Genomic DNA, 26176 nt, shown 5'->3' on the forward strand with positions numbered 1-26176 from the left:
CAGTTGTTTGTGTCCTTTGTGACATTCCCCCCCAAAAATTAAGTTTCCTGTTTGGAATGTTTTTCAATTTTGTTTGATTGCCATACAGGCTGACAGACAAACAATTATCTGTCTGACTCTGTACATGTGCGATCAGTACAAATTCCGAGTCAAAGTGCTGCTAAACTACAGGTTTGTTTTCCGATTCATCAAACTAAAATACGCAATTTGATGTCCATCCGTCTGTGATACATTTGGTCGTTACTTATCCAATCTCAACCAACCTTGCCAGGGGGATTAAGGGTCACACGAGAGAGGTTGTAGAGATTTACCTGCCCCCCCCCCTCTCCAAGGGGATTTTCACCTTGGACAAACTCCATGTTAAAGTATATAAAATAGCTCAGCGTGGCATTTCGTGGGGCACATTACCTAATGGAAGTAAAAATTATTATAAGCACAAATTATCATCAATTCTTTCCAGCAGATGATCACCTTTTCAAACAGTCACAACCGAAATAAATTTTGAGCAAACCAAGGGTGTATTTCATGACCAAGAAGCTTGCTATCACTTGCCAAGCCAGCCATTCCTTATGAACCATTTCAATGGAGTGCTTGCTTGAGTGCTTAAGCCACTTGGGCACTCTACAAGCTGATTGGTAATGGAATACACCTCCGACATCCTTGAGTCATTCTCTGCTTATCGCCTTCCCCACACACCAACGAATCCGAGCCGTTTCAACTTGCGAGGCCCCTAGGTAAGGTGCTGAAATGAGTCCATGCATGGATGATTTATCCCATTGCCTGTCCGATTTTCTAACCACAAGATTTTGTGGACTGTAGATTGGTTGTTTACAACATATCTTGAGGTTTCATATGTAATTTGTCCCAGCCATGGCTTCAAGTCTGATGTGCGATATTGCCTGACACCCTTACAGGTCAATTGCGACCTTTATTCGCCGCATAACCCCATTCATCATGCACACTCGCCTCTAAACTGTCCAGCCTGGGTTAAAATCTCAAACCGGCTTTAAACTGTTTTACAGAGCAATTTCACAGGCAAGGTGATTCATCAGTGTGTGCCATCCCTCGGATGGGCGTTAAACGGACACCCCACCTACCGGCATAATTTGGTGGACATTAAAGATTCCAGTGTCCTTCACTAAGAGTAGGCCAGCTATGAACAAACTCCAAATTCCTCTTCAAACCTGAAACGAACATGAGTAGCTGGTTATTGAAAGACTTGGGCTAAGTTTCCCATGGCCAACCCGACAAGAACGTGGGAATAATTGTGGGAGTTAAAGAACTAGAAGGGCACTCGGCAGAGCGCATACCTCCGCCAAGCTGATTAGTTTTCCCTTTTTTGTATCCCACTGATAGGCCGGATCTGGATTCAGACTAGAACTAAAATTTAAATTGGCTTGTTCTTGTCACCGAATGAACTCATCCACCAAGTTTCGTCCGAATCTGTCCCTGACTTTTTGAGATATCGTGCTATACAGTCGTGGCCAAAATATTGGCACCCTTGCACATTTTACAAATAACTCTCTATTGTTTCTAAAAATAAGGTGAAATTGACGAAAGTATTTTGTCTCCACAATTCCTTATTTCACCATTAATATTACATAACCTTTGTTTTTGATTCAGAACTTAATATATCCTTTTAAATCAGAGAATAAAAATAAATGGCATTGACAAAATTATTGACACCCTCGACTTAATATTTCGTAGCACAACCTTTGCACAAAATAACTGCATTCAAGTGCTTCCTATATCCATGAATGAGCTTTTGATACCTCTCCCACTCTTCTTGTGCAAACTGCTACAGTTATCCCAGATTTGAAGGGTGCCTTCTCCAAACTGCTGTTTTCAGATCTCCCAACAGGTGTTCAATGGGATTTAGATCTGGACTCATTGCTGGCCACTTCAGAACAGTCCAGTGTTTTGTCTTGAACCATTCCTGGATGCTTCTTGAAGTGTGTTTAGGGTCATTGTCCTGCTGCAAGACCTTCGACGGAGACCTAGCTTTCTGACACTGGGTTGAACATTGCGCTCCAAAATGCCTTGATAATCTCCTGATTTCATGATGCCGTGCACACATTCAAGGCACCCAGTACCAGAGGCAGCACAGCAACCCCGAAACATCACAGAACCTCCTCCATGTTTGACTTTGAGGGAAGGTACTCTTTTCTTTGAAGGCTTCATTTTGTTTTCTGTAAATATAGAGATGATGTACTTTACCAAAAAGCTCTAATTTGGTCTCATTTGTCCACAGGATATTCCCCCAGAAAGATTTTGGCTTGTTCAGGTGTGTTTTGGCAAACTCCAATCGGGATTTCTTATATCTATGTCTGTCTGTCTGTCTGTCTGTCTGTCTCTCTCTCGTGGGGTCCTCCTGGTTCTCCCACCATAGAACCCCCTTTCATTAAGTTTGCAACGGATGGTGTGAGTTGAAACTGTCGTTCTTGTGTCTGAAGGTCAGCTTGAATCTGTTTGGCAGTTGATCGAGGTGCTTTCTCCACCATTTGAACAAGCCTTCACTGCAATCTTCAATCAAGTTAGCTCTTGCAGCCATGTCCAGGGAGGTTGGCTACAGTGCCAAGGGCCTTAAACTTCCTGATAACATTGTGTACGGTGGACACAGGAACATCAAGGTCTCTGGAGATAGATTTGAAGCCTTGAGGTTGTCCATGACCTCCTCAGACAATTCTCTGGTTTTCTTTCTTTTCTCCAAGCTAATTGTGGTACACACAGTGACACAAAACAGCAGAATGACTCCTTTTCTCTATTCAAACTGGTTTATTGAATGATTTTTATATTGCAAGCACCTGCACATCACCACAGGTGAGTTCAGTTCCAATGTAAAGGAGAATCACCTGCTTGAAATCTAATTTTTTTTCTAACAACTTCCAAAAGGTGTCTGACCTTAGACAAATTGTGTGTTGGCTCTCACACGAGCCTTGTCAATGCATACAAAAAAAAATTAAATAAAAATGAAAAATAAAAGAGTGCCAATAATATTGTCCGGGCCATTTTCGGACTTGTGTGTGGAATAAGCCAATATTTTGTAATTTTTTTCAACTTTTTTTGTTTTGTTTTGTTTTTTCCACTGCCAACCAAAGAAATACATGTGGACACCAAAATATTTTTTAATTTCAACAATTTCATGGTAGAAATGGTGCATTGTTTGAAAAAAGTGTGAGGGTGTCAATATTTTTGGCCACGACCATATATCGTTTTAGCCCCATCACTCAATAATCACTTGCAAAATTATTGCATCCGGATCTTCACCAAAATCAAAACAATTCTTCCTTGTTATATACCCAACCTGTCCACCAAAGTTCATCCAAATCTGTTGATAACATTTTGAGATAGCCTGCTATATATCGTTTTAGTCCTATTCACTCAATGGTGAAAAATCACTGAAAAAATTCTTGCATCCAGATCCGGATCTTCATCAAAATCTAATCGCTTTGTCCTTGTCACATACCGAAGCGCTCCAACAAATTTTGTCCAAATTTGTCCACAACTTTTTGAGATATCCTGTTTACAAACAAACAAACAAACAAGACGTTGTGCAGAGCACGATACTTGCAAAATCCATAAAACAAACTTGACCTTAAAAATAATTGGTGGTTGAATTCAATGACCAAATATGCAAATACTCTTCAAATTTCTAGTCAATCAGATGAAAATTGAGGATTTTAGAACTTTGACAAAGTTGTTGATCTTTTGAACTAAAAAAAAAAAATAGGCTTCTTGATTATGACGAATTCTACCATGTGGTGAAGTTTCATGAGGATCGATTTAAAATTGTAACCTGTAGGTGATTGACATACAAACAGACAGAGACAGAATAAGGCACAAGACCAACCAATACACTTGCTAAAATCGAAGATTTTTCAAGTAACAGACAGCCAGGGTTGAAAACATAACCTCCATCCACCTTCGGTGGTGGAGGTAATAACAATATTAACCCACGACCATCCGCATGACCCATCACCTCTCTCGCCGCCCCAATGACCCGGTTATATATATATATATATATATATATATATATATATATATATATATATATATATATATATATATTATAACTGTCCCCATGACCCGGTTATATAACTAGACAACCCGTGAACCCGTTGGGTTCCCGTTGTGACAGCTGTTGAAAAAAAAAATCATAAAAAAAAAAGAAGATAGCTCCAGCGTACTATACCGCTGAGGTTGTTTGCATTGATCAAGTAATCCCGAAGAGTACTTGACTGCATCGGGAATTGATTTTTTAATAATTTTTTTGTTGCCCGATTTGAACGAAACTTGATACTACGCATCAATGAGAAAAAAAACAACGGAGAAAATGAAAGTCGAACAAATTATTGTGTGTAATCTTCTAAATAAAATTTGATTTATTAATGAGCACGGAAGTATTCGATCAAAATGGCGATGTATATTTTATGCTTAAAAATAAATCGTTCTTTGTCGACACAAAATGTTTGATATTTTAAAATAAATCATTTCAAGAGAAAAAGAAAAGATAGCTCCAGCAAACTATACCGCTGAGGTTCTTTGCAATGATCAAATAATCCCGAAGAGTACTTGACTGAATCGGGAATTGATTTTTTTATAATTTTTTTCTTTGCCCGAATTTAACGAAACTTGATACTGCACACCACAGGCGAATGGTGAGTCAGGTGGCCCGAAAATTTTTGCGCTATCGTGCACCGTTTTGGCTGTATTTCGGGAACATACATACATACATACATACAAGAGTTTTAGTAATATACAAGATGGCCGTGAACCCGTTGTGACAGCAGTTGATGAAGAAAAATCATTTCAAGAGGAAAAAAACAAGATAGCTCCAGTGAACTATACCGCTGAGGTTGTTTGCATTGATCAAATTCTCCTGAAGAGTACTTGACTGAATCGGAATTGATTTTTAAATAATTTTCCATTGCCCCATTAGAACGAAACTTGATACTGCACACCACAGGAGAATGGTGAGTCAGGTGGGCTGAAAATTTTTGCGCTATCGTGTACCGTTTTGGCTGTATTTCAGGAACATACATACATATATTGTTGCGGAAATGGGCCCTTAGTGGGTTATTAAATATAGGATTAGCCCAGATCCCCCCTTAAATGCATGTTTAGCCAGGTTGTATGGTAATCGGATGTTACATGTGTGTTGGGCGGTGTAGCAGGCTGTCCAATGTTCATACGGTGGTGGTGTACCAGGAGGAGTCTCCTTCTTCCTTCCCCCCTCCTCACTAGCCCCTACCCAGCACCCTGACAGACTTGGTCAACAAGACGTGTCAGCAACCCATTGGTGGAGAGCTGCTGCAATCTCGAACGATGGACCAATCACGGGTCCCCGGAGGCGGTCCGAAAAGGCCGGCCCCGAAAAGCAAAGGAAGGCACTGCTGTGTCGGTCTGGGAATGGCTGTGTGAGTCTGCGATCTGTTTCGTGAGGAGTGACTTGGCCGGCTGTTCCTCCTCGGCCATGGTCCAGCCTGCAGGACCTCCACAGGTTCATCCTGAGTCCAGTCACGGAGCCTCTGACTGTCCTGACTCCCTGCACAGCTCGACACGTCTTTCCATCCCATCGATCCACCTGCAGAGTCCAACACCCAGATTTGGCAGAGTCTGGTGTACGGGCAGGCCTGGATTCGCATACTGGACCTTGTGAGGAGCCAGCTGGAACACACAATAGATCTTTCTCTCCTGTGCCGTCGACCTTACGGGGCTGGACGCGCCGAGGTTGGTGCGTGAGCGGTGCCGACAAAAAGTAGGCCGGCGCTGCCATCTTGCCACGCTGCATGCTCGAGCTTGGGCGCTCGAATCCGTTGACATCGGCCTCTCACGAGCCGCATTCGTGCCTTCGACACTTTTCCTCTCGTTCATGAGGCACCACCAAGTACTCCGTGTCTTGTCTGCATGTGGCCAGGCCTAAGGTTTATTTTGCTCGGGCTCCCTTCGAAACCCGTATGCGTAGCTCCCTCATTAAGAGCGGGGTATAGAGGAATGATAACGTTATCGTGAAGGCTTTGCTTGTGTTGTGTTTCCCCAATAAATATGGCTGATTCATATGAAAGTTGCTGCCTTGAATTTATTTGTGCCACGCTGAGGAACAATGCGCTTGATTTGTATATAAAACCATATATATGCTTGGTCTATATATATATATATATATATATATATATATATATATATATATATATATATATATATATATATATATATATATATATATATATATATATATATATATATATATATATATGATCCATATATATTGTGTATATATATATATGCTTGGTCTCTGACAAACCCAGTCTGTAGCCAGGGTCTATATCCCCAACTGGTATGGCCCAGGTGTACTTTGGTATTATGATCTGAGGTATGTGACCCGAGACCTGTGCCGAAATAACCGGCATTATAACCCCTGAGACGGCGGTGCTGTTAAGTGCCGCCGAATCTTCAACAATATATACATACATGATGAGAGTTTTAGTAATATATATATATATATATATATATATATATATATATATATATATATATATATATATATATATATATATATATATATATATATATATATATATATATATATATATATATATATATATATATGGATAGATAGATGGATGTCATGTTTTGAACACTAGAGTGCTTCTTGTGTTAAAAATATACCATTCAGTTGAAATGAAGTTGTTCCTCGATCATAAGCTGACGTTTGTTGGCAGACAGAGTGAACAAATTGCTTAACCAGCTTTTTGCTTCGTGGGAACATGGTAATAAAGAATGAATGTCCTGAGATTCCAAATTAAATTACAAGCCCCTATTTTAGTGGCCCCTTTACGGGTTTCAGGGTATTCAGTGGATGTGGTCTTGCCCTTACGAAGAACTTAACACGGATGAAATGTGTTTATATTTCTAAGCAAAGAAACTGCAAATATCCCCAAAGACTGCCTATTTAGTGGATGAACACAGCTGCTGCTCATTGGCTCTTCGGCTCATTCCTGCTACACTCGATATTGCAGGCTTGGCGGCTGGGGTTGTCGCTGCAGACTTGGAATGGGGTTGAATTATTAGGCATTAGGGCTGCCAGCTTACAGCCTGCAGATTGTGCTTTAGTGCTGCCATGCATGTTGTCACTTGTCACTTGGATTTTTCAAGGAAGGTCTTGGCACATGAGGCTGCCTGTTGCTTCAGGTCCAAATTGTACTTCTGCTGCAGCCTTGGTGCTTTTCCCTGTAGCACAGCTTTCAAGTGCTCAGAGTCATTTTGTTTCCCCATGGCAATGGCATGATGCTGCATGTCCTTTGTCACCTCCATTTTTACAGCAGTTGTTTGTTTGGCTTTCAGGTGGGATGTTAATACAGCAATTGCCTCGTCGTTCTCAATGGTGAGAGCAGTTCTGTCCCTCGGCAGAATGTCATGCTTCAGGTTGAATGATGACTCGAACAAAACCGGCAAAGGTATTGAGCAATGCCGAGACTATCTTAGCAAGAAAGGGATATTGAATACCACCATCTAAGCTGAACAAGAGGGATCAGAAATCTCAAGCCAAAGGCTGGCACTTGCTTGAAGGAGAAAACCAGGTCAGCAACATCTGAGTCCAAGACGTACTCCCTTACCTACACGTGTAGAGCACCAAGTGATGCCTTCTTGATGACATTTGGTTGCTGGATAGCCAACCCCTCAAAGTCATGACATTGTTATCCAATGGAAGCTTACTTATGAGGCAATTCTCAGTAGGATGGTAACCTTTGTGGAACTTGTCCCTCACTTCCTTTGCCCACTATTGCTCATTTAGAAGTGCATTTCAGATCACATAGAAGCTGAACTCACCAAATCTAACATTCTTGCCAGTCAGTTGAGCCTTCGTGTCCCCCACACTCTGCTGCTTCAGCTTTTTCACACTGTAGTTCAGAATGTACTCCACTTTGATGAAGAGAGAAGATGTCTCTGGCAACATAAAACATCTGCACATGGAGTGTGTGGGATAGAGGCGGCTCAGTTTGAAATCGATTGATGGTTCCTTCAAACTTGGTCAAGATGCCCTTGTCCAGATTGAGGACAGCCATGATATTGTCAAACCTGGAGAATCATTGTTAGGCTGCTCTTGCAAGGGTCTTTTGAAGGCGGATGATCACCTTTTTCTCTCCTTTGCTGACACCAGCAGAGTCCTGCAGGGTTTTCACAACAGCACTTTACTTCACTTTCTGGGCTGGCAGGATGGCTGAGAGGTACGCACACTCGCCTCTAAGCTGTCTAGATACAAAATGTCACCCCGGTGTTTCACAGGCAGGGTGATTCATCAATGTGTGCACCGTCCCTCAAATGGACATTAAAACTGAGAGTCCCGTCTGGCGGGGCATTAGTTGGTGGACGATAAAGATCCCACGGTGCCCTTCGTGAAGAGTAGGTGAGTTATCGCCGGCACAATGGCCAAATTCTAAATTCCTACACTAACCTTAATCGAACACAAGGCCTGGCCAGCCAATTCGTGAGAGACTTGGACACGGCTTTCCCTTAACAACTCCACAAGAGCGTGGGAATAATTGTGGCCGTTTAAACAAAAAGCAAACCAAAAAAACTGCACTTCATTTTTCCCTTCTTTTGCGAGGAAAGAAGAGCAGAAGATCTTCAGAGCAGCCATGACCTCAGCAAGCCAATTTGTGACTGCCAACATCTGAAGGAAACAATTAGAGGTGGGACGCAGAATGTTCTGCACACGGGAACCCTTTGCACATTTTTTTTGATACTATCAAGTGCATCAGGTTTTTCACCTCTGAAAAGAGCTATTTAGCTTTTGGGGACTTCTCAGTCAAAGTGGATATCACCAGCAATACCCCACACCCATAATTCAATGGGTTGAAACAGCACCTTGTTTTCCTCGATGATGGCACGTGCACAGCATCATCAGCTATGTCTAGCAGAGTTGCCACGTTATCTCTCATGAATTTCTCAAAACCACCTTTCTTTCCTCTCATAGTGGAGCAATTGTCCATCAAGCAACTGATACAATTGCTCAGAGGAATGTCCCTCGCGTTCAGAGCAAACACAAAAGCTTTGTGAAGATTGACAGTAGTCACGAGGTTCACCCTCGTGCTTGGCAAATGCTACAGGACAATGCTATACTCCTCAGAATAATCATAATATTGGACCAAAAGGTTGAGAATTTTGTCGCAGGCATTATTGGTTGCTTCGACGTTTAACAAACAGGCTTTGGAGACAGGCTTGCCTTTAAGTTAATTGATCCACCGTGAAGAAAAGAAAAGCTGACATTTCGGGCCTTACCCTTCGTCGCATTCAAGGTATTTTAGTTCCCAGTTGTTTTGACTACTACTGCCATCCACGCAGATCACCAATTTTGTGCTATTAGCGATTACATTCTTGCCTTCAAGGATGCAAGGCCATGCATCGTGGAGGTGGCACATGTGTGAGACGTCGTTGCCCTAAGCAAGGCAACCTTGTCTTGTGGAAGTCACTTGGCATATTCGAGCAACTCTGGCACCACGCTGAAGGGCAGGGTGTGCTCAGCCGTGAATGCAACTGCAACAACCGTAACTGTCACAGTTCTGCCATCCATTGGAGCAAACAGGGATATTCATTGCAGTTTCAGAGATGACACTGATCAAAGTTTGGTTGTGCTTTCACATCTGGAAATGAAAGTACTCAACATATGCTCACCAAATTTTTATCTCAATTTTTAAATAGTCAAAAAGATGGTGTGAAGTGCAATTATGATTGTGCGATGTGTCATCCATTTTGATAGTGTCATTTGACAAGTTTGGTTAAAAAAATAAAAATCCTGGACCATTCAGAAATATCTCCCTAGATTTTCAATGTTGAAAAACCCCAGTCAGGCTTAAAACCGAGATGTCATTTGATTTAGCTCGAGAAAATGATTGTGATCACCGAGGTCTGCATGAATATCAAGAGCCTTTAAACTTTCGGCCTTGTACATGACGTGCTTCCGCATGGAATGCAGAAAAGCTGGCCAGGTGTGTCGACTTTTGCCACCCACTTGTGATGTGGATTGTCGATCAATTGCTCAGTCAATCAATCCCATTCCCACTTCAACTTATTCTTCGCTTTCAGGAAATGACTTAATGTCAAGATTTCGAGCCTTTGGATCAGCTTTCTTGAAAATGCACATGATTTGTGATCTCACAATGTACAAATTACATTGGCTCTAATGGTTATACACATGCATGACAGTCAATGCTACTTGCCACAATGACTGTCGGCAACTCAGATTACATTAATATGAACAGTTCACAAATTGCTTTTATAAATCATCCATAATGGCCGAAATAGACAACGATTAGTTTTTCTTTTTTTTGTCAAAAATTATGATATTCAAAAAAGTAACTCCTCTTATTTTCATGGGAAATTTCTGCTCTTATTCCTCACTTGTTCACTTGCGATTCATGCACATGCAAAGTGATAGAGTGCATTGCTACCCCACATATGTGAAGTGAAAAGCTGGGTTAAGCAATTAGTTCACTTTGTCTGTATATCTGTCTACAACCATCAGTTTATGATTGAGGAAAAACTTAATTTTCATTGAATGTTATATTTTGAACATGAATTGGAAAATGAACCTGCAGTTTAGCAGTACTTTGGCTCCGAATTTGGCAAATTGTAAGGAATCTCGTCATGATCACATGCGCAGAGAGGAGTGAGGCAATGTTTTTAGTCCGTCTGTTGGGCATTCCAAACAGGAAACACTTTTTAAGGACATAAAAAAGGACATTAAAAAGGACACAAACAACAGGCATGAAGAACTAATGTAACATGCTAAATAAGGTGGTGTAAAAGACGCTGCAACAATGGCAGTAAACTTCCAAAAAAAGTTTTTTTTTTCTACCTTTAAAAACTATTTTATTTCAATTGAATTATATAATTCAACAATGTCGAAAACAAACCGTTTGACACTTTCAAAAACCTTCCGTTTAGGAGTACTCGGACAAAATATTACGGAATTTTACGTCATCTCGACATCAAATTTGCTGCTCGCTGACCCCGCCTATGTCCTTTTTTTTCTTCCTCAAGACTGCTCAGGGTATTCTTTGAATCTGGATGTAGCATGATTTAATAGAATAAGGTATTCTATGAATATGGATGAAATAGGTTAAGGAACGAATCCGCATATAGCAACAGCATCCCAATTCCCCATAAGTGCGGCATGTTTTTGTAATGATGAAAAAACAGAACCCTCTCGAGAGGTTGTTATAAAATTACGGATTTCCGTACACACAAGGAAGAGTTTCACTCATGCAAGAAGGGTGCAAAAACTGATCTCATCAACAACAGACCACTAAATTTACTTCCAATTTTCAGTAAAATCATGGAATCCATCATTGCTACTGTTATAAAGTCTTTCCTGTTTTCAGCCAACCTGATCTTTGACCAACAGTTTGGATTCTGTCCAATCACTCATCTCTGGACATGCTATAGCTCCCTCTCTCAGCAATGGATGGAAGCCCTAAATCTCAACCAAAAGGTCAGGACTGTCTCCTCAGACATATAAATTGGGTAATCGACAATCTGGCATCCTGCTTTGCTTGCCAAGCTCTGCCGGTGGCATTCAATCAAAGCCACCTTCATTCCTGGATTTCTGACTTCCACTTGCACAATCAGTGTTGCTGTCAATGGAACCCTCTCTCCTCTCCCAATGGAGGATGGAGTTCACCAAGGCAGTGAGTTAGGCCCAATGTTGTCACTCATTTATACAAGTGACATTTCCGATGCTCTGGAAAACCATCTTCGCATAAGACTCCACATCATGTCATACAGTACCCACCCACTACTAGGCAGACTACAGCTGCATCACATTCTGATCGGGATTTGATTAGATGCTGGTGTGATAAATGAAGGATGTCCTTCATTCGTCAAAAATCATGCCGTCTCACCCTGTCACTCTGGAAGGCTCATCAAACTAACACACCCATTTCCATGGTCAGCCACTGGAAGAGGTTCAGTCTTGAACTTTTAGGCTTCACTATCAGCCATGACTTCTCCTGAGCCAACCACATAGTAAAGCAGGCTTCCAAATTCAGCTGCAAACTGGGGCTTCTCAGTCAACACAAGCCTTTCATTGGAAAAGCAGGGTGAAACACAGCCTGAAAGGCCTTTGTCTGCAGCTTAATGGAGTACTACTCTCGAGTATGGACTGGTGCCCCAGCATCACATCCGTCTCTCCTGGATTCAGCGGAATCTAAAGTTCTCCACATTATTGGAATCTTCCACGCCGAGGCGGAAGCATGCAAGGTCTGTTGCTTTCACATTGGACGCAGGTCCGTGGTCTCTGCTTTTAATCACCTCTTCTCCAATATTGCTCTTTCTGCTCTCTGTCCTCTGACCCTCACAATCAACTCCAGGATGCCCATGTTATTTCAGTAGCCCTCCTGTTCCTAACTTTTTCATCTATGGGACAACATCCCAGGGACTTTGGATTCAGAAATTACAATAGATTGGTGGCTTCGCTCCTCTATCTTTAGCATAGTAATTGTTTTCTAATGACCAAATTTCATTTTCATTCAATAGGATGTCATTACAAGACCTATAGCCTGTTTACTCAAGCCCAAAGATACCACGTTGCTCCAAGCAGGTCTATCCATGAATGGCAGAAACCAAATCTATCCTCCATACATATTTACTGAAAAGTACACATTTATCAAACCTCCACTGTGGTTTTGCCTCGCTACACCTCAAGCTGCATTGCTCTGCCACAAACTCGACAGCCAATTTCTTATTATGATTCCACACAATATTGAGCATATCAAGGTATGTTTGGCATGCCTTGTCCTGTTAAAAAAAAACTAAAAATCAAGTAAGAGCACTAGAAGTAGCACATTCAGTTAAAGACAAATCATATATGAAACATGGGCAGTATGTTCACTGTGAAAATTTTCAAACAACACATTGAAAATGTTTTTTGAACTTGTAGAAAGATTTAGTAAAAAAGTGCTGACAACCCTTGCATCACAATGCTTCATTTAAAATAAATAAATAAAGATAAATAAACCACAACGTCTTTGGCCTGCCTGTTTAAAAACCTCTCCGTGTGGAATGCAAATAGATCACTCATGATCTGGCGAAAACTCTACGAAAGTCAGCATCGTCGTATGTTGTTACCAGCGCAATGTGCCACAAAAACTGGCATGGAAAACCGCATGTGATCCGGCCACAACTGCGGTGTTGCCAAAACACACAAGCACAAGCGTGTGCGCACGCACGCACTATTGATCATCTGAAAGAACGGCAATATAATTCAACACCACATAACCACTGCAAGTGGAAACAATGGCCAACTTCATTTCAAAATGGCTCAACATACTTGGTAACAGTATCTAAACAGCAACAAATCCAACCTGGAGTTATAAGAAACTATCAGGAACGAGAAGGGCACTCGGTGGAGTGCATACCTTCACCACTTCACGCCCAACACATTTTTGAATGAAATATCATTCTATATATCGTTTTTGGCCCTCTCTCTCAATGGTGAAGAATCACTTAAAAAATTAACAGATCTGGATCCAGATCTTCACCAAAATCGAATCAATTATTTGTCACACACCCAACATGTCCACCAAGTTTCATCCAAATCCGTCCACAACTTTTTGAGATATCGTGCTACATATCATTTTGGCCCTATCTCTCAATGATGAAGAATCACTTTAAAAATTCTAGTAGCCGGATCCGGATCCGGATCTTCACCAAAATCTAATCAGTTTGTCCTTGTCACACACTGAACCTGTCCACCAAGTTTCATCTGGATTTGTCAACAACTTTTTGAGATATCCTACACACAGACAGACAAAGACAGACAGACATACAGGGGTGAAAACAACCTCCTTCACCTTCAATGGCAGAGGTAATTACAGAATACATGAACCTTTTGCACCAAAAAGAAAAAGGAAAAAACCTCTTGAAGTTCAAGTTTAGTAGCCTTTCAGAATGTTGGACAGACACAGCACTAGAGCTATTTCTCAGTTATTAAGAGCACAACTTACATAAATACAGCGTCTCTGTCCACAACATGGGCTGGCGTCTGAAAGGGAAAACCGTACAGTTGATGGACGAGGTACTTGTACAACAGCTCCACATTCTTTCCTTCTTTGAGCGATGTATATACAAGTGCTGCACCATCTGAGTGTTGCAATAATACCTGGCAAGTCAAGGATCACACCATAAAGAAAGCATGTACCCAATAGAAAGACATGTGCCCATTCTATAGGAAATGGTCAAAACAAGATATCTCCTATCTCTCTTTGAACATTCAATCATTATTATCGAATAACGTCAAAATCAACAAAAGCATGTAGTAGGTGAAATGCTGTAGTTCCGAGCCCCAAAGATTAAGGTTGAGGATACACCGCAAACAAAATTGACGGATTTGAGACTGTATGAAGTCAAAATGCTCTTCCCTGTAGTCATGCTCCTTCTCCAATAAGGCCACAGCATCACTCTAGGGAAGGATGCACGAGGGTATCGGGAGTAAAACAGCAAGGATTGGCATTTAGAAAATAAACTGGAAAGCATCTGAAAATGCAAAGCCTGTCCACGTCTGCTTTGTATCCAGCTTTTTCTTCCGTATGCTAAACATGATGCAAACAGCTATCAAAAAAAAGTTATTTCAAACTTAAATCTTCAACTTAAATTGCTTTAAAAAATGTATTGTCACAACTTTACAAAATAAATGTTTGAATTCTGCTCGGTGTAAATCATAACACGACAACTCACATACTTATCCTCAGTTAAAACAAGCCGGTCTCTTGATCGATGTGTGGCGAGGTGTTTTGAATTGCAGTGTCAATTGTTTGAATTACGTGTAGGTGAGGCATTTTTAATAACATGGTGGTTACGTGGTGGTGATGTGTTTTAATCTCACTTAAGTTGTTGATCTTTGGCCACATGGCATCGCCTATAATAATCCATACATATAAAAATGAAAAGCACAGCGAGGTGGTGAAGCAGAGTGTCAGTCCGGGAAGCCATGAAGACTATATGCCTATTGATAATGTCCTGTTTGAATGGCAATTCCCCAAGACCCTTAAGACCCAAAAGACCCCAAAATCCCTGAGGACCCAAAAGACCCTGTTAACCCAAAAATCCCCCAGGACCCTGACGACCAAAAAAACCCCCCAAAAGACCCTGAAGACCCCAAATAACCTGAAGACCCAAAAGACCCCAAATACCCTGAAGATCCCAAAAAGACCATGAAGACCCTAAAGGCCCCAAAAGCCCTAAAGGACCCAAAAGACCCTGAAGACACAAAAGAACCTGAAGACCCAAAGGACCCAGATAACCCCAAAATCCCCGAGGACTGTAATGAACATCAAGAATAGCGACTTCCCTATAAGGATTATTATGTAATTAAAAGCATTGGGTTGGGTAGTTAGCGCTCCTCTCAACACGTTGGGATAATAGACATCAGCATGTGATAACGTGTGCCGTGACTGCCGTCATCACAGAGTGTGCGTGTTTCACTGCCCTGGCAAACGAGTGCTATGTACACCAGCATTATAGAACACGCGCCAAATTTTCCCATTCCCCCAAAATTGTTTAAATCCCCACAACGTCTTTGTTTATCTGTTCGTCTGTCTGGACAGCTACCCAGCAATGTAATTTATTGCTGTCTTCCCCTGCACTGTATTTAGTTTCCCTTATTCCCGTTTATTCCCCTCCACCCAAAATGACTGGCACACGAACCAAAACATGACCCAGCCTCCCTGAAATGATTGCCCCATGAACATTGTTGGATGTTTGGGGTTCGTCCCAAGAGCATGGGGGTAGAAGGGATCCCCCCCCCCCATGTTAAGTGCGGAGCTCTATTCACGACGATAGCCAAAAGGACCAAATCACTGAATATCAGTCCGGGCGGCAGAATGGGTGAGGCTGCGGAGGAACCCTCCAATGGCTGGCATGGGGCAGGCTCGTGGGGTCTGACGTGGGCCAACAACTGGTCCCGGGCCTCCTCGGGGATCTGACGTGTGGCTCTTTAACCCCAGCCTGCCCCCAGGGCTATAAAGCTGCACTTGCCATGCAGATTAGGTCTCTGTCGTCGTCTCCAAGTTACCTTGGTCCTGGTTGCTGCGCTCTCTATTTTCTTTTGCCTCAAGCTATCAGTGTCCTGGTCATGGCACGAGGTCGTTCTCTCTCTGTCTGGGTCATCGCACTGCTTTCTTTCCTGGTCCTGGACATGTTGGTTCATGCACCTGATGGAGCTGGTGGACCCGTGGTGGTGGAGAGCAGTGTCGGGGCCATTTCAGAGAGTGGTACCAAGTTGGGGAGGGCGACGGTGATGTACGTACGAGTCACAATTTGTCTCCCCGGGTGTGTGTAGTCTGATGGGTACCCTGTTTTGTTCGCCGGAAGGTAAGGCATTGGTCAAGTCTGCAACTTTGACATTTGCTTTCCCTTTTTATAAATACACACCTTGATGACACTCTTTTTATTGCATTTCCCATTTTCCTGCCCCGTTTTCCCTTTGACGCCATTAAAGCTCTTAATTTCCCCTTGTTCCTTCCTGTACCCCTCATCGCTCATTGTAAATAAATTATTCTTGTTATATTTCCAATCTGCCCATGGTTGTCCTTACTTCTATTGGTCCAGCAATGTCCGTATGTAGATTAGCCGGGAGGTTACAATTACCCACTATTGGGCTCTCGTATCAGTCCAACATTGTGCTCGCGGAAAGCACGGCCGCATTAATCACAATTTAATAATAAAGATAATAGCAGAATTGCCGAGAGTGTGATTCCCCGATAAGGAGATCACATGTTCCGAGGTAAACGGTGTCGATGGAGGACCTTAAGTCACATGGTCAAACTATTGGCTTTCGCGCTCGTTTAACGACCCGCCTTGGCACCAAGTTCTTCGTGTGCGACGGCCTGCGATTCCCGATGAGTCCGGGGAGAACCATGGATACCTCCCACCCTCGTTGTACCCCTGCGACCCGAGGTCCACAACAATATATGCATTTTTTTTGTTAGGCAACAAAAGCAACAGGCTTCAGTGACTCAATATGCAAACCCTGCTCAAATTTTAGGTCAATTGGATGAAAATTGATTTTATGCAACCATAACCTTGAACCTTTTGAGAAAAAAAACAAAAACAATCGGTTTCCAGCTTTTCATTGGTAAACCAATTTAGTGACCCAGCATGCAAATTCTTAAAATTTCCAGTCAATTGGATGAAAATTGACGATTTGTGTTGCTGACCTTTGACCTTTTTACCAAATTATTAATTTGTGTTCTCCATATTCTCATAGTTAAGCTTTGTTTAAAATTTCACGACAAAAGCTCAAATGGTAAAAAAGTTATGGGCCAGGGCCAGACAATTAGACAGAGACAGACAAAAAAACCCCCAAAAAGCAGCCGTTTTACAGCCATTTTTCCCTGCTGAGCAGGGGTTAGCTTTTTGTGGGCTACATGCAATCATGGTTCCTTTCTTGAGGCAATGTTTTATGGCCGGATGCCCTTCCTGACGCCAACCCTGGTCACCTTACGCCACACAGGGACATGGTACACCTATTCTAACCAGGGCATACACCGGGACCAGTACACTGGTACTCATTTCACCAACCTTGGAAGGATGACAGGCTGAGTCAAGCCCCAGGTGTTAATTCAGTGGCCAATGGGACTCGAACTCAGGACCCTAGGATCCCAAGCCAGCCATCCTAACCACTAAGCCAACACCAGGCTCATAGACAGAGACAGAGAGACACACACAAGTGATTGAAAAACCGTCTTCCCACTGCGCAAGACGGGCTAACACTGACAAGGAGAAATACGGTAAAGGCCACAAAACAGCAACAGTTAAAACTAGAACAGCACTCGGCTGAACACAATTGCTGAACAGTTTACGTTTTGTATGCCATCGATAGGCCCGATCTGAACCAAAATCTAATCGGATTGTTTTTGTCACCAACCCAACTCATCCAACAAGTTCTGTCATTTACCCAGCCACAACTTTTTGAAATATCATGCTACGTATCATTTTTGGCCCTATCTATCTTTCAAAGGTGAAAAATGACTTTAAAAGTTCTCGGATCCGGATCTTCACAGAAATCAAATCAATTCGTCCTTGTCACACTCCCAACCTGTCCAACATGTTTTATCTGAATCTGTCAATAAGTTTTGAGATATTCTGCTCAGACAGACAGACAAACAAACAGATAGGGGTGAAAACATAAGCTCCATCCACCTTAGGTGGCGTAGGTAATAAAATAAAAAAATAAAGCAGCTGCAAAAGGATCACAGCTGCAACCAAGCCATTCCAACACTTGCTAATTCGATTATATAAAATAAGGCAAGTGTGTGTGCGTGTCTAGCCACAGCACAAACTGCCCCAATGTCACTGCAATTCCTCCTAACCTGTCACCTCATTCTTCCATGAGCCTCGATTTTATATACAACTAGAGGGGGAGCACGAGGTGGAGTGCAAAACCTCTGCCGTCAATACTGCTGGGTCACTTAAGTGAACCTAATATCCTATTCATTGAAGGTCAAAACAGATCAGACTCTACTGAACCACGATTGAATAAACTAAACTAGATCGATGCGCATGTAGAAATGTCAAAAAAATAAAATCGAAATTTTTTTGAAAAGTTGCAAAATTTCTAATTTTTTTTTTCCTCCAACAAATTTTTTTTGGGGGTTGGAAATCACAAAAAACATGAAGAAATGCAAAAAAAATTCAAATATTTTTCAAATAAAATCGAATAATTAAAAAAAAAAAAGTTGCAAATTTTTTTTTTCTCTCTAGCAAATTTTTTTTGGGGTTGGAAATCACTTAAAACATGTAGAAAAACAAAAACAAAAATTCAAATATATTTTTTTAAATGGCTGCCATAGCAGCCATATTGGACTTTGGACCAAGTCCAAAATCTAATGACATGATCCTTGGACCATACCTAATCCCCCCACCAAGTTTCGTCGAAATCCGTCCAGGAGTTTTTCCGTAATACTGTTCACAAACAAACAAACAAACAGACAGGGGTGAAAACAGTAACCTCCGTCCATCTTCGATGGCGGAGGTTAACTAGCAGGGGTACCCCATCGTTGCTGGGCAACGTCGGGTCCCTCTTCCCTTGCCTCCTCCAACCCCACTCCTTGAGGGACAAATTCATCGATACGATATATATATATATATATATATATATATATATATATATATATATATATATATATATATATATATATATATATATATATATATATATATATATATATATATATATATATATATATATATATATATATATATATATATATATATATATATGTTTATCCTCATCGCAATGTCATGAATTTGGGTTGTTTTTAGTTACCAAGTTTCTTCTAGATGCTTGCCAAGTGGCTTAAGCACTCAAGCAAGTACTCCATTAGAAACCATTGATAAGGAACGGCTGGCTTGGCAAGCGCTACCTAGCTGCTTGGTAACTGAAAACACTTTGCATCTCAAGCATACATGCACTGGACATCTCAATGCACAATGGACAAAAGAACATTAAAAAAAAAACAACTAAATATTAATCAAGAGTATTATCGTTGTCATGAAAACATACCATGTTCAGACACATACATCCACCCACAGACACGATGTCAGCTTTATATATTACATTAGGCGATCGTGAGACACCTCGCACGAAACCGCCACGTTTGCATGACATTGCCGACTCTTCTTCTTCTTCTCCCTCACATAGTAATCAGCAAATAAACTTTCTATCCTGAATCATATTGTTGTAGATCTCCCGCACGTCGGCGTTCGAACAACCGCGTCTAACCAATAGCGGTCGCTTCGCCCACCGAACGGACAATCCAGTCGTGACTTTCTGGAACAACGCCAGAAACCAGTCACGGGTGGGTTTTTAATCCCACCACGGCCCAGTCCATATTCTACCCGCGCGAAATAGGGTCAATCGCCGAATATCGATATACCTAAGTACCCGCTCGGGTAACCTACCGAGGGACCATACCTCAGCGAAGGCCTGCTTGGACACGAACCGCTTAAGCGGTCCGTTCCGTTCTGGAACAACCGAGCGGCTATTATCTCCAGACCTCGCCGGACCCGATTCTATTTATCGGATATTAAAAAAAAAACAACGATATTCCAAGTGCAAGATGGGGGCAGTTCAATGAGGGAATGGACGCAATGAACAGGTTTACATTCACACAAGGACATTTATTATAATAAAGCACGTATGCAATTAAACAAGGCAAAACATATATGCAATTATACAAGCAACAAAAGCACGACAAAAGAACTACAACCGTCGACTTATTATGTACAGTCACTTGCACTTCACATCAGTTCCTACTTATTAGACGGGCCCACGGACACACGTACGCACACACACCCAAGAAATGGTGGCAGAGGCCTTTAATAACGAGCTCCAGCTCGGAGGACAGGTGAGCTGAAACCCAGAACCTATCTCGAACCTCTCCACCTCGTGTGGCCTTCAAGTTGTTTGGACCCGGGCTCCAGCGAGAGCGAGCTGGATCCAATCGCCGTGATCCTTCAAGAGCTCCCGCGAATCCTCCCGAGCTTCTCAACACGTGCTGGTGAGACGAGGCGCCGATCCTTCCCATCGATGCGTCGCTTCCCCGAGAAACCACCTCCACGAAGAGGTCGATGAGTCGCACCAAGCCGGGAACCAAAATGGAGAACGAAGAGCTCCACAAACCAAGAAGAAGAAGCCACCACTCGCAGCTCAAGCCGAGCGACCGGCTTAACTTCCTTCCAAACAGGGCAGCTTGAAGCAAAAAGCTCTCCAGAGCCAAGCAGAAGCCGAAGCTCACTGAGCCAGCCGAAGCAAAAAGCTTCCGCAGGCCTCAACCCAAAAGCAAGCCAAGCAGGACCCGACTGTCTGCTGAATCACTCCCCTCAACCCCCTTCTCCAACTATGCCCTTCCAACTATGCCCCTGAACAAAAGAAAACGATCTCCTCTTATCGTTCTCGGCCCACCCTCCTCCACACCCGGCGTGACTCATGACCTCGTGATCCACCCCCCCCCCCGCTCAACCACGGGTGGGAGGGAGTTGTTGACATCATGAGTCACGGGAGGGCAGGGTTCTTCCTCTTCGCAGAAGAGGGGGAGGGATGTCTCCATTGTTCGTTCCCTAACTATTAAATCGATCCGCAGCGCATCTAATCGATTTCTGAACATTTAAACAATGAAAGGTGAGCTATCTCGGGAACAAGCACTTATCGACTCAGAATGGCCTCCTCAGAGTTCAGCGATCTACCAAGGCGAGTCCAGCGGCCTACATCGAGCGAAGGGATGGATGGTGCGAAGGGGTACATCTAACTATCCGAGCATTCATTAACCTGAAACTACCCCGGGGCTTTCCAAAAATGCCTCCCATTTTAAAACTATCAGTTCTAAAAACCATGATTCCCGTCGCCTGTGTTGGTGTCCATTATAAATTTGGGCCTTGCCCTCGCACAATTTCCTGGCTGGGCAGCGTGGCTCAACTGGCAGGAACTCCCCCTCTGCCGAACTCTAACCATGGCACCCCCAGGCCCACAGGCTGCCTCCGAGCCTAGCTGCTCCCTATAAACGCGGAGGGTTGCCCTCTGGCATTGCCCCCTCCGATGCCCACGTGGCGTGTTGATGCCCCGGGTCCCTTTCCGAGGGTCGCCCGTCCCCACTACACTGCCCCCATGGCATTCTGGCGCTACGGGTCCCATTTCCGACGGGTCGCCCGTGCCCACGACACTATCCCGGCCCCTCTTGGGCCATTGGCCTACTCTGGCCGACTAGTCCGGTGCCCACTAAACAAAACTCACCTTTCCACAGCCACGCTCCCAGCCGGTCCATGAACTCTTGCACCCCTCCAAACGGGTTTCGTGCCTTCTCTCGACACCAACAACAAAACGACCTCCTTTTAGTAAATTTAACTACCCACTAACGAACATTAAACTGACCCCAGGGTCTCTTGGGTGGGAATCACTCCTCCCCCCAATCAGTCATCGCACCATGCATACCACATTCGCTCCACTCACACACTTGGGCCCGCTATCCCACACACTTTCCATTACACAACTCACACCAACACTCTATACTGCCATCCTTCTAACTAAATCCACGGACTAACTCGTGCTCCCTCGTCATCCCTTATTCTCATGCACGTTCCATTTACTCTACGTAGCTAAGCTACGTCCCCTCGACACATTTCCATGTCTGTTCATGTCTCCAAAAATCCCCAAATTCCCATTTCCTAAATCTGAACTGAAATCGCTCTAACTAATCCATTCCACGGGCTCCATGAGGTACAACCCATGTCCCCATGAAGCCGGTCTAACTATCGCTAACCCATCCTCCTAACTAGTACTTCCTGTTGCCCCCCAGACAGGAGGGTCTTCCACCCCTTGCCCAGGGAATCCTGTGTCACCCGAAGCGAGGCTTGCTGTTTTTTTTTTCCATGCGCACACCAGCGTGGAAACTCGCAACCTGCGCTCTTTTCCCCGTGACGTCATGGCAGCTGTTCGCGCACCTCGTCCCTCCTCGGACGGTACCATCCGGCAGGGATATCCCTCCTGCCAGATTCCTACCATGCAGCCATGACGTCACCCTGCGCATCAAAAACAAGCCTCGCGTTTCGAGGAGTTCCACATGCGAACACATGTGCTCTGCTCATCGGAACTTCACACACATGCCCGCCTGGAGAACCCATCCGGTCCAAATCCATTATCCAGCCTACCTTCTGTCTGTCCAGGGATCGGCTAATCCACCGCGTGCGTTTACGGACTGGGTTTCACTCCCGCTGGCGCGCACGTGGCGGCCTTGTGCGTTGCACTGCACGGACCCCGCTCGCGCTGCCGTGTAAACCCGGCACGGTCCCCAAAATAGCTACGGCCGCTACTCGGCCTTTGTCCATCATCTGGTCCCGTCTCCGTCGCCATTCAACGCGCACACTCCTGCGTGCCACGACGCTCACACACCTCACCATTACACTAGGACATGCGGTTGCGGTCTCCCGCATGCTAACCGCCATCTCCTTCTCATACAGCGCTCACACACACGCTGTCTCTTTCACACACGCCATAACACTTACACACAGGGTTTCACTCACACAATGCGTGCTTTCCAGCACGCATTTCGCCACACTCGTAACCAGACACACCGGGACGACCACGCTGGGGATTTGCACTACCTCAAGCGCTCCCGGGGTCTCCATACCCCCCAAGCTCCGTGTTCATCCATGCACAGCACTCGCCCCCTCTACCTCGCAAGGCTCGACCGGACTAACCTTGTTGCGATCCGCCTCAAGGGGGCACATTTCCTCTCCTCATTCCTGAAGGAGGCCATCCTGCTGCTTGCATCGGGTCCCAACACATTCCACCAACTCACCCCCATTGTCCTCCACTACCTCTACCTGTGTGTGCTGGTCAATTACCTGTAGTTTCTCCTCTACTTGTTTTATCTCAGTCACCTCGTTTATTATTTCCGTTTCTTCCTGGCTCCATTTTCATTCCCATTTGAGTCGTTCTTCCTCTCTGAGCCTCTTTAGTTGTTCATTTTCTTTCCGGAGCTTTTCCATCTCCGTGGACTCAAATTTTGCTGTTTCCTTGAGTTGGTTCATTTCAGTCATATTATTTTTGTTTTCTACCACACCATCTCTCATGTTCTTCATTCTCCAATCTCATCGTTTCTTTCATTTTGTTGATCTCCCTTTCCTGTTTCATTTGTTCTTCTGTCTGTTTCTTATTCCACTGTCTCTCTTGTTCCTCCTTCTCCAATCTCATAGTTTCCCTCAATTCGTTAATCTCCCTTTCCTGTTTCATTCCTTGTTCTGTCACTATCTCCTCGTACTCCAACCTTGTTTTTTCCTATTGTTGTTCAGTTTCAAATTCATACTCTTTTTGCTTTTTATTCCACTGTCTGTCTTGTTCCTTATTCTGCAATCTGGCCTTGGCTTCCAACTGTTTGATCTGTTCAGTGTAGTACCTTAACGTTTCATTCTCCGTTCTCTTTCTTTCCTCTCTTAACATCCTCAGTTTGTTTTGTAATCGCGTTTCTTTGTTTTGGTGTTTCAGTAACTCAGAAGCTTTCTTTTCTAATTCTGTCCTCATCTCCACACCTCTTTCACATTCTTTCTTCCTCATTTCATCCATTCCCTCACCGAATTCCTTGCTAATTTTGACCCAATACTTTCCTCTCCTTACCTCCTGTTCCAGGCTTTCTCTTTTCCGATTGCCTATTCTTAACTCTTCCTTCAGTAGTTCCAATTCCACATCGTGTTTCCGTTTTTCCTTTTCCAGCTTCGTTTTCCATTCTTCTTCTAAGTTCTTTCTATCCTGGGAGTTACTAATTTGCTCTTCTTTTCTTTTCTTCAGTTCGCTCTCCACACATCTTTTGCATGCTTGTTCTCTCCTTTCATTAGTTCTCTCACCGTTTTCTTTTAGTTTTCCCAGATATTTCTCTGTGTTGTGCCCGAAGCCAGCCAATGTCCGCCAGCCTCGCCTGCCATGATCACGTGGTTTCAATTGTTGGTTGGGAGCCCCGCCTCATATCGTGCCGTTCGCTGTGCTAATTATAGCAGCCCGCTCCGTGCTGCGCTGAGATGTGGCAGCGCCGCTATTTTGCGACTTCGAGTTCGTTTGCCAGCAAAGTTCATGCTCAGTGCATGAGGGTGAGCGCACCCACTGATTGCAATTAGCGGTGTGGTTATAAAAAGAAGAACCGTCCGGGGCCATGGATCCTACATCAACACACATTCCTCAACCACCCTGTACCAGTTCGCTTTGAACCGCCATCTTGCTTCTCGGAAATAATTTAAAGCTCGTATTTTGGTGGGAATCGAGGGTCGCTTTACACACTCCTGATCCGATTCCCGTTAATTTAGTTTGGAGGGGAATGAATTTGAATCTCACTCCTCGACACCAGTGTTGTAGATTTCCCACCCGTCAGCGTGCGAACGACCGCGTCTAACCAATAGCGGTCGCTTCGCCCACCGAACGGACAATCCAGTCGTGACTTTCTGGAACAACGCCAGAAACCAGTCACGGGTGGGTTTTTAATCCCACCACGGCCCAGTCCGTATTCTACCCGGGCGAAATAGGGTCAATCGCCGAATATCGATATACCTAAGTACCCACACGGGTAACCTACCGAGGGACCATACCTCGGCGAAGGCCTGCTTGGACACGAACCGCGTAAGAGGTCCGTTCTGTTCTGGGATAACCGAGCGAGTATTATCGCCAGACCTCGCCGGACCCGATTCTATTTATCGGCTATTTAAAAACCAACTATATTCCGAGTGCAAGATGGGGGCAGTTCAATGAGGGAATGGACGCAACGAACAGGTTTACATTCATACAAGGACATTTATTATAATAAATCATGTATGCAATTATACAAGCAACAAAAGCACGACAAAAGAACTACAACAGTCTACTTATTATGTACAGTCACTTGCACCTAACAGCAGTTCCTACTTATTAGACGGGCCCACGGACACACACACACACACACACACACACACACACACACACACACACACACACACACACACACACACACACACACACACACACACACACACACACACACACACACGAAATGGTGGTAGAGGCCTTTAATAACGAGCTCCAGCTCGGAGGACAGGTGAGCTGAAACCTATCTCGAACCTCTCCACCTCGTGTGGTCTTCAAGTTGTTCGGACCCGGGCTCCAGCGAGAGCGAGCTGGATCCAATCGCCGTGATCCTTCCCGAGCTCCCGCGAATCCTCCCGAGCTTCTCAACACGTGCTGGTGAGATGAGGCGCCGATCCTTCCCGTCGATGCGTCGCTTCCCCGAGGAACCACCTCCACGAAGAGGTCGATGAGTCGCACCAAGCCGGGAACCAAAATGGAGAACAAAGAGCTCCACGAACCAAAAGAAGAAGCCACCACTCGCAGCTCGAGCCGAGCGACCGGCTTAACTTCCTTCCAAACAGGGCAGCTTGAAGCAAAAAGCTCTCCCGAGCCAAGCAGAAGCCGAAGCTCACTGAGCCAGCCGAAGCAAAAAGCTTCCGCAGGCTTCAACCAAACGCAAGCCAAGCAGGACCCGACTGTCTGCTGAACGGCTCCCCTCAACTCCCTTCTCCAACTCTGCCCTTCCAACTCTGCCCCTGAACAAAAGAAAAAGATCTCCTCTTATCCTTCTCCGCCCCCCCTCCTCCACGCCCGGCGTGA

The 26176-nt window shown here is 44.0% G+C and overlaps 1 protein-coding gene across 3 annotated transcripts in view; it reads right to left on the reverse strand.

Moving 5' to 3' along the window:
* Nucleotides 1-26176, reverse strand: part of DYNC1LI1 (dynein cytoplasmic 1 light intermediate chain 1) — a 58353-nt gene that overhangs the window by 19118 nt on the left and 13059 nt on the right. For all 3 annotated transcript variants that reach the window (XM_085845208.1, XM_085845207.1, XM_085845206.1), the window contains 2 exons: nucleotides 14365-14458; nucleotides 14004-14139 (listed from right to left, as the gene is read on the reverse strand). In XM_085845208.1, the coding sequence (XP_085701334.1) occupies nucleotides 14004-14139; nucleotides 14365-14458 (230 nt within the window). The remainder of the gene's footprint in view (nucleotides 1-14003; nucleotides 14140-14364; nucleotides 14459-26176) is intronic.

The sequence above is a fragment of the Eptatretus burgeri genome, chromosome 11 (assembly GCF_056783735.1).
Source record: "Eptatretus burgeri isolate ZD-2024b chromosome 11, Ebu_testis_v1, whole genome shotgun sequence".
Classification (NCBI taxonomy): Eukaryota; Metazoa; Chordata; class Myxini; order Myxiniformes; family Myxinidae; genus Eptatretus; species Eptatretus burgeri.